Source organism: Corticium candelabrum, chromosome 20 (genome assembly GCF_963422355.1).
Source record: "Corticium candelabrum chromosome 20, ooCorCand1.1, whole genome shotgun sequence".
Classification (NCBI taxonomy): domain Eukaryota; kingdom Metazoa; phylum Porifera; class Homoscleromorpha; order Homosclerophorida; family Plakinidae; genus Corticium; species Corticium candelabrum.
The window spans coordinates 2868097-2878096 of record NC_085104.1 but is presented as its reverse complement, the minus strand read 5'-3'; the positions used below and the strand labels follow the sequence as shown (position 1 = coordinate 2878096).

General features: G+C 43.2%; 2 protein-coding genes across 2 annotated transcripts in view; both read left to right on the top strand.

The window, feature by feature from the left end:
• LOC134195666 (uncharacterized) overlaps positions 1 to 619 on the top strand; it is a 4077-nt gene extending 3458 nt beyond the window's left edge. The window contains exon 5 of the mRNA XM_062664730.1: positions 1 to 619. This exon is cut by the window's left edge and continues 112 nt beyond it. Coding sequence (XP_062520714.1) covers positions 1 to 391 — 391 coding nt within the window. The 3' untranslated portion in view covers positions 392 to 619.
• Positions 620 to 8510: 7891 nt separating this feature from the next.
• LOC134195694 (uncharacterized) overlaps positions 8511 to 10000 on the top strand; it is an 8866-nt gene continuing 7376 nt past the window's right edge. The window contains exons 1-2 of the mRNA XM_062664764.1: positions 8511 to 8599; positions 8692 to 8830. Coding sequence (XP_062520748.1) covers positions 8543 to 8599; positions 8692 to 8830 — 196 coding nt within the window. The 5' untranslated portion in view covers positions 8511 to 8542. The remainder of the gene's footprint in view (positions 8600 to 8691; positions 8831 to 10000) is intronic.

The window sequence follows — 10000 nt, the reverse complement described above, 5'->3', positions numbered from 1 at the left end:
TTGGATCATGAGCACTGCAAATGATCTCAACAACTTCCTTGGCTTTCAAGTATTCGACAAAGAATTTAACATCCTCGAAGCCAATTCCACTGGTGACCAACATCATGCATACCATCACAGTCGCGAAGCCAAAATACGATATTTCAAAGGATCCGAGGACGACCCAACCACATGGAATCGATGGAATGGATTTATACTCCCGCAAGAGTCAAATCCCGAATATCCACCTGATGACGTTCCCCCCTATTTCAGTAAAGGGGTAGACTGGGTGTGGCCAAGTGATTCCATGTATATTCAATTGAGATTCGGCGCTTGCTATGGTGATGGAGACAATAAAGGGAAGACCTACTTTGCTCTCCCTCGGCTGATCGAGTCCAATCTGCACCCCTAAGACATCCCATATGGTACAGTGTACTTCTGTCTGTCTCACAGTAACAGTAAAAATAATAATGGGTGCTCATTGCATTCCCACCTGTGCGAGCGAGCACGTACTATACAGCTGCAGAGTGAAATTTTTCAAAACAACGACTAGAATACGTTGTTCTAGACACTAGCTGTATTTAGTAAAAGACCAGGAAAAGCAAGCTTCTGCTAGATACCGCAGTAACTTGCAAAAGCATTAATTCGGGCAGCATTTACATAGTCAAAGCGTCAAAAAGCAAAACACGACTGTTGCATATACTTTACACATGCGCATGCATGTGCCTATCTATCTACATTAGGATACTGAGGAAAATTTTATTCGTAAATTATTATTATTTTTATTCGTAAACCCTCTACTGTCGTAATTGACTTTTTTCTTCACTTTGCGAGCTCTTTTCAGTCAATAGCATTTTTGTTCGAAAGCTGCCACAAAACTGGTCACTCTAGACAATTTAATTAATTAACCCTTTCTAACCGCACTACTAGATGCAGTACACTTTCGTTCTGTTTCCGGTGTAGACCCCGAAGCGAGAAATATTATAAATCGTACTCCAACACATCTAATAACATAGATGCAGAAGCAGTAGATGACACGTTTCGCAAACAATCTGCATCTATCTTCTATGCCGGTTTTTGTAAGATCGAGCGCTAGTGATCTCTTTCTATATTCTGATCGTCTCTGTTCTCTGCTCTCCCGGATAAGTATCTATAACACTTGCTAACAACTATCTAGTGACATCCACTAAGACCAACAACCCACGTCATCCCAGGTATCCTACATCTTCCTTTTTCTTACAGAGAAGAGTCAGTTCTTCTTCACAACATAGTCTTTATGCCATACCGGAGGCCTGACTATCCTTCCTGACTTCTGTCCTTGTGAAGTTTCTCTTTCCACTACCGCATCTACGCGATATCCTTCTATCTCACCTCCAATGGTTGAGCACTCATCATAGCTGCAATCATCATCGTCGTAGACTTCATTTACGCCTACATGTCTTACTTGAATTCGGAAACAATTCCAACGATACTGTCGGCCACTGTTGAGGCGCACCAAGTATGATCGTTTACTCACACGCTTCACCAAAGTTCCTGGAGTCCGTCATGTGCGCGTTTGTAGATCCCACACTAACACCGAGTCGCCTGGCTCTAAGGCATCCAACGCTTTAACTCCATTGCGTCGGTTGTAACGCTTTGCCTGCTTGAGCTTGCTCGCCGCGTCGACTTCCTTCACACGACACCCATCAACTAAAACGGATCCTAGCTTTGAAGACAACGCTGGCAGTCTTGTGCGCAGGCGTTTCCCCATCAACAGATGAGCTGGTGAAACTCCAGTGGTCTCGTGAGGAGTGGTGCGATACGCCAATATGGCCAGCTGAAAATCACTGCCAGAGTTCTTAGATGTTTGTAGCAGACCCTTGATGGTCTGAACAGTGCGCTCGGCCAACCCGTTACCTTGGGGATCTGCGGTGAAGATGTCGCATTTTCGAATCCGTACTGAGATGTGAATTTCATAACTGAAATTTTGGCATACTGAGGACCATTACCGCTACCAAACAGTTCCAGTATACCATGACACGCAAGTATTTCCTGGCACACCGCGATGACATTGTTGGCACGCAATTCGACAGAGGACGCAGTTCAGGGAATCGCGAATAATAACCCACTATCAGAATGTAATGTTTCCTGTCTATCTCGAATAAATCCGAGCCGACTGGTTGCCAGGGGCGATTAGGCATCGGAGTAGGCCGCAATGATTCCCGACGTTGTTGATGCCTAAAACGAGCACATCAGTCGCAGCGGAGCACAGCATCTTCTAAATCTCTTGCCATTCCAGGCTACCACATGTGTTCGCGAGCTCTTGACTTCGTCTTGACCACCACAAGGTGTCCTTTATGAGCTCGTTCAATTACAGCTCGACGAAGAGCGCTAGGAACCACAATTTTGCTTCCCTCGTAGAATTATGCCATCGACACAGCTAGGCGTGTGGCGAATATCCCAAAATGGACGAGCTTTCTGTCCAACGTAGTGCCGCTCCTTTGGCCAAGACGACTGCAGATACGAGAGTACCACGGACAACTGCTGATCTTCCGGCGTTGCAGCACAAAACTCCCCAAATAATATGTCAGAAACCGGCAAGCCTGCAATGGCCACGATGTTGATGTAAGCTTCAATGTCGTCCACCAAATCATTGTTGCCTATGCCAATAGGAGCTCTTGACAGAGCATCAGCTACGGGAATTGCCTTTCCTGAAACGTATTCTACCCGAAAGGGAAAGGGTGCTAGCCGCAATTTAGTCTTTGCAGCCTGGGAGGACACTGGCTGACATCCTGCACATTTATGATACTCATTAACCGTTTGTGATCGGCCTGTACTACGAAAGGCTCTGTCATTCATAACAGATACTGTCCAAAGTGCTCGTATCCCCATGTCACGGCCAATGCCTCTTTTCTATTTGCGCGTAGTGCATTTCACTTTCTGTTAAAGCTCGGAAAGCATAAGCAATGGCCGCCCGTCTTCCGTCTGGTTGCACTTGAAGCAGCACTGCTCCCATTTCGTACGAGAAAGTGTCAGCGGAGACGTTGATGACAGCATTCGGATTATAATATGCCAATACCGACGCCTTTGTCAGCAATCGCTTAAGTTCATCGAATGCTTTCTGTTAAGCAAGTCCCCACATCCAATCAATGCCTTTCTTGAGCAATTTCCGCAGTGTCCCTGTTACTTGTGAGTGACACGAAAGAAATTTTGCCAAAAATGCCACCATACCGTTGAAATTCGCGATTCTTCTCGTGTCTTTGGAGCTTCCATAGACAGCATAGCCTGCAGCCGACTTCTATCAGGATGTATTCCCGCTGCAGAGAGACAAAGACAAAAATATTTGACTTGTGAACATCTGAACTGACACTTAGACGCGTTCAGACGAATTCCTCTCTCGCGACATCTTTTCAGAACTTGGTTTAACCTTCCATCATGAAGCTCTTGTGTATCCGCCCATATGAGCACATCATCGATATCACACTCAGCACCTTCAATGCCTTCTAAAACTGTACACATAGCCCGATGAAATACCTCCGGGCCCGAATTGAGTCCGAAGGGAAGTCGAGTAAAGCGATAACGACCATGTTGTGTCATGAACGTAGTTAGATGAGAACTTGTCTCTGCCAGGGGAACTTGCCAAATCCCAGAGGAAGCATCTAATGTGGAGACAACTATCTAGTGGCACCCACTAAGACTAACAACCCACGTCATTCCAAGTATCCTACAGACAGTTTCCTCAACACCTGGCCTAGAGTACATGTATGTTGCCTCTTCTGCTCTTCTAGAATAGTGGTCGTAGTGAAAAGGTCTATAAAGCGTAGGAGGTCGATCATGCGCAGTTTCTTTCTACAAACGCCAAACGAAGGAAATAACTCGATGAAGACCTAGAAGACCTTAATTAATTAATTGATTATGCATGATGTTTCTGACAACTCAAAAGAACTCTAAAGACCTCTCTATCAACCGCTAAAGGAGAGCTCTACGCGATGTTGCAGAAAAGGAGAACGGTAACACACCAGATTTTTAGCGTGCTCAAGCCATTTCGTGCTCGCGCTCACGAGAAAACACAGTCATGTTGTCAGAACAGTTCATAGTTCTGGTCGTTACATAGAAATCTATATTTTGACATTTTTTAGTTTAATTTAATTAACACGTTTATGTAGTTGAAACTCTACGAACTGTTCAACACTAAGTCTAGCACAGTAATACAGGACGCCGTTCATTAGTTATAATATAATTAACAGACACATTAAAATAAGGAGAGCGTAAAATAGTATCTAATATAAATACGGTCATAAATCAAAATGGAGACGCTTGTTCGTATATTTAATATTTAATAATAATTGATAACTAACCAAGACTCGAACTTCCAGACCAGAGAGCGGGCGGAGCGCGCGATCTCTACTGTCTATTCCCCATAAGTGTAAACTTTGAAAATCATCAATATTTCTGCTGTTATTTGGACTTTCGCGATTATATCGGTATCGTTAGAAACCGCTAGGTCTGGCATTTCTGTTTATCAAATTATCTAAGCCCTTCCTATAAAGGAAACGGAAAGATAGTACTCTTGCATATCAATAACAAACGGGTGGAGCAAAGGCTATTATCCAATTATCTTGTAAGACCAATGGATCAGCAACTGGAACCATTTAAGATAATTGGTGTAATATGGTCCAACTGGAGCAGCTCCTAGTGCTCTAATGAGCACACCTGGTGTGACCTTTATACTTCATTACTCACTTTCGAGTTCACACTTACGGGGAATACACAGTAGTCTGGACCAAGTCGATCCTAAAAGAATTTCGGAAGTACTTATCAAAAAGATATTAGGTCAATATTGAGATGGATAGATAACGAACTTTTGCATTACACAAACATATCATTTGTGCAATGTGATCTCACGAACGAAGAAGGGCTGTCTGCCGTGTTTGCGGCGATATCTTGGTGTACGGCTGGACACGACGACTCTTTGATTCTGCGGCAGGGACAGCGACATTCTGCGCACAGTACAACTTACAACTAGAAAAAATGAAGAAGCACTTGAAGTGCAAACCCTCGGCCGGTATGCACTTGAAGGTAAATTAGTCACGCTATGACAAAATCGTATGACAGAATGGTATGATGTGGGTAATAAATAAGAAGCATTATTGAAATGGCAAAGGTCGACCTTGAGGTAAGTCACGTGACTGGCTGCTACCGTGTACAACGGGTAGCTACGCAGTCCGTCAGCCAACGTCCCGTAGGACCTCGCTTCTATTTTTTACAACCTTTGCTCGTCGGTTCTTTGTGCAGATGATTGTCTGTGCAGCTTTTGAGGTCGTAACTATGGCCGGTTTTAGGCGTGGCATAGGTACCAGAGCGAAAACAAAATTAGATGTGGGAACGTTACAAATGCAGCTAGATTAGCTAGGCGTTGTTTCTACATGCATGTTACAAATGCAGTTGTTCCCAAATGATGGAACAAGCCAAATGTTACAAGTCGGAGAGCCTCGACGCTAGGCCGGCTGGCAATCTTTGCCTTACGCGATGAAGTAACGGGCGTGATTATTGTTCTGTTTAATGATGGGAAACCTAGGTTACAAATGGAGACCAAACAAGCAGCTCACCACCGATTTTCCAGCTCACAAGAATGTAAAAGTCTCGTTCTTTGTGCAGCTTCTCTAGGCATCTTGTTGATTGTGCGGCTTCTCTAGCTAGACGTTGCCTACTGTTGTAATGAGGTGACCCCAGAGCCAAAACAAACATCAATGCGGGAAAACATGCACGTGCACATGTAGATTAGCTAGGCGTCTGTTCGCTCTGACTTTGGATACCGTAAACAGAAATGAATAGAGACGTACTAGCGTACTTACAGGTCGGCCGAGCCGTTTTGTCCGACAGACAGACGCTGTCATGGACAATGCACGTTCTCTTTCGCAAATTCCCGTCAAACGCCAAATTTCTGTTGAAGACGACACTAGTGATCGTTGCAACAACACCACGGCTGCTCAGCTACGCACACACAAAATCAAGCTGGCAGACTGCAGAACCACTATGCAGAAACAGTGTGGAACAAGCAAAATGTTACAAGTCAGGTACAGCTACACACCTCGCCCTGGTTGTTGTTGGGGAAACATACACGTACAAATGTATGTGCTAAACCCTTAAAGTAAAGGACTAAACACCATGTAGAGGACGGACGCCCGATGGCCGAATTCTCGTTAGCAGCTACCAAACAAAGCGAGGTGGAGCCGCATGATGACATCACGTTCGTCTATTGGTCAGTAATGACACCACTTCTCGTCTACTGGTCGGAATAGCTTCATTTGCATCTCCGCTAACCAACTACATATACGGTCGTTGGGTCGTACGGTCATCGAACGACTACTATACCCTCCACCCGGAAATCCGGGCCTCGGGTAATGACTAAATCACCAAAACGGTCCTCATCCACAGCAATAACGGCAATGTTACGACGAAACACGTCAGACTGAAACGCCTTCATCCATTCATTCAAACCGACAATAGCCTCAGGACTACGTATACACGAAAGAATAGCATTCTTGCTTGATACGAGAATCGCCTTCAAGGCTTGCTCCTCTACTATAATAGCAGCTGATAACATCTTAGATAGGAGGCCGGTTACCTGATCTTTCATGAGAGATTTCAGCGGAGAAAGAACAAGAACAATTGGATGTCTAGCAAAAAGATTTACTTCATCTGTACCCCAGAGCTGCCAACTCTCCCGCATTGAGCGGGAGACTCCCGCATTTGGGACCCTTCTTCCGCCTACCCGCATTTGGCATCAAATCTCCCGCATTCTGACCATTGGTGTGTGTGACCAAAACGATGGGCGTGCCTGTTCTGTGTAACTGTGACCCTACAGTTTTAGTACATGCATGTGTATGCACATACGAGACATCCCGATATCAATTTTCATTTGCCAGCCCCTCTCTTCATCCGGCTCTTTCCTAGCGTACTTGGTCAAAATACTGTATACTGACATAGAATGAGGAGTCGGTCAGAAGTGGAAAAGGGGAGGGGCTTGCTACCTGATTACCATATGTATTGCTGGAAAGGAGATCAAAAAGGCCACAAGAAACTAGAATCCAGAACATCCCAACTAGCCACGAGAATGTGCATGTACTTTGATCTTAGATTTTTACAACAGGCAGTATAGTACGTACAGTACAAGTTATGTGTTTAATTAATTAACTATTATGTTTAGTAATTGGTGTTTGTACTGTGTGTCGCTAATTAGGCACAATAATCAATCGGTTAAACATTTGTTGCGCCATAATTAAATTAATTGAAGGCTTCTACTTCAACCGGGCATGCAAATACTTAAATTTTTATTATTAAATATTATTTATATATATTATTTAACACTTAATACAATATAAATTTATTGATATTAATCCTGTTTTAGGTGTGTCCAAAAAATTTTAAACTCCTGCATTCTCCAGCATGTTTTCCTGCAAACGCACGCATTTTGACACCGCTAGGTTGGCAGGTCTGGTACCCAACTCATGCATCACTAGAGGGAGGACTTGGAAGACAGCAGACGTTCCAAAACCAGTCGTAAATGTAACGAATACATCTCGTCCATTCAGAAGGCACTCCACCGGTGTTCGCTTTCAATTAATTTAGCCTAGTTGAGTTTGAACGAGTTTCACTAAATTTGTTGAGTTGCAGATGTAGCTAGATTGCTGTTAAATATTATGTGGTAATAGATAAATTCCTAGACCATGCCTAGTTATGGACTGTGGTCATCAGCAATGGCTGCTCGCACCTGAGATTGATTATTTTGAGGGGAGAGGAAGATTTCCTTCTCTCTAGAGCGGAAATTGCAAGGGATCGTCCCAGAGCGGAAGTCGTCGAAGAACCACTCCGCCCCTTCCAATCAGCAGCCTAGCACGCGTTGGAATGAAAAGCGACTCCCTACTGCGTTGAGCTATGAGTAGGGCACCTGTTCCATCAGACTCCCTGCTGCGTACTTCGCACAAGGCTGTTTTATTTTTCGTTCTTGCTGCGTTCATTTTTTCCGTTCTTGCTGCGTTTATCGTTCGTTCTTTCCGCGTTCAATTCTTTTGACATTCAACTCAACCAAATATATTCAAAAATAAAAACTTGAAAATAGAAAAATCAAAAATGATATCAAAAATTAAAAATCAAAAACGAAAAATAGAAATATAAAAATGAAAAATGAAAAATAAAAAATAAAACTTAAAATTTAAAAATTAAAATTTGAAAATTGAAAATTGAAATGGCCGGAAGAGTCATGGACCCAAATTAATTTTTTCAGCAAAATAATTGAAAACCTTTGGCAAAAAATTAAAAAGTAAAATAAAAAATAAAAATTGAAATTTGAAAATTCAAAACTAAAATTTGAAAATTGAAAATAAAATGGTCGGAAGGGTCATGGACCTTTCTAACGATACCGAGATTATCGCGAAAGTCCAAAAAACAGCGGAGATATTGATGATTTTCAAAGTTCACACTTATGTGGAACAGACAGTATGTAGAAGCGTCTCCATTTTGACCGCGCCTACGCAAATAGCGCACTTAGTTGATATAGAACAGGAGTTACAGACGATTGACGATGACAAGGCTCCTAACAGGACTTTGCATTGCCATTAGTCTCAGTTATTTCAGTCAGGTTAGCAACTTTCTTGACCCGGACTTCCGCATTGCAAATGTTGACTAATGGACTATTGGGAATATTCGTATGGAGCACGTGTCTGTTACTAGGTTTCCGTACGCGCTGATCGCCTGAAGCATTGGGACCCCGGTGAGACATCGACATGGCTACCCTTGGATTCTCGTCGTATCCAAGCACGTTCGACAAGTACAGTTGGAAGATATCTGACGGTAGCTTGTAGTAACAGAAGTAAGAAATCCAACGGAATGTATGTCTGCATCTACACATACGAACACACATACAAACACACACACAGACACAGACACAGACACACACACAGACACACACACACACACACACACACACACACACACACACACACACACACACACACACACACACACACACACACACACACACACACCACAGACACACACACACACACACACACACACACACACACACACACACACACACACACACACACACACACACACACACACACACACACACACACATGGAGATACTGTAATTAATAATTTACGTATGCAGGGTTTTTCCTAGGCAACCCTCAAATTGCAACAAACTTAGTTTATAATTTGGCCGGTCACGTGACAAAGTAGATTGATTTTTTATACATGTGTGTGTGTTTGTGTGTGTGTTTGTGTGTGTGTGTGTGTGTGTGTGTGTGTGTGTGTGTGTGTGTGTGTGTGTGTCTGTCTGTCTGTCTGTCTGTCTGTCTGTCTGTCTGTTCATCTGTCTGTCAATGTTTGTCTGTGTGTCAGTGTCTGAATGACGTCACTTCCGCATTCTACTAGTGACCAGAACTCCTGACTTCTGAACTTGCGACGAGGGCCCCATAAATTGTATTGTGGGAAAATTACTGTGTATGTATGTTTGTAGGTACATATGTATGTATCAGTATGTGTGTATTGATGGATGGGTGCAGTGAATTACTTTAAAAATTATTATTATTGTTTATTGTTATTATTATTATTATTACGTCGTGCTCAACCAGATCAGTCTGGTTTGTAAAGTCTATTACAAGTATCGGAAGCAAACCCTTTTTCAGAAGTACCTAGACCATCATGGCTGTCTAGGAAGAAGACATGACTTTACGAAGGATCCGAATAGATCCCAGAAGCAACTGTTTTCTGTAAGTGCTGCAGGTTGTGATGACCTGGAATAATGTCCAGCCACGTGCAATACCTGCGTGCACTTATTATTATGTGTGTCGTTATGCCCCTCCATAATGGGCATAATGAACCACCACTGTTCGACAATGCCACATGCGGCTTATCTCCACTCGCAAGTCGCTGTACTTCGCCAACTTCTCAGCATGTTTTTTGCCAATGTTACCATCAGCAGGACAGCTGATATCAATAAGAAGACAACTGTTTGTCTTTCTATTTTTGAGAC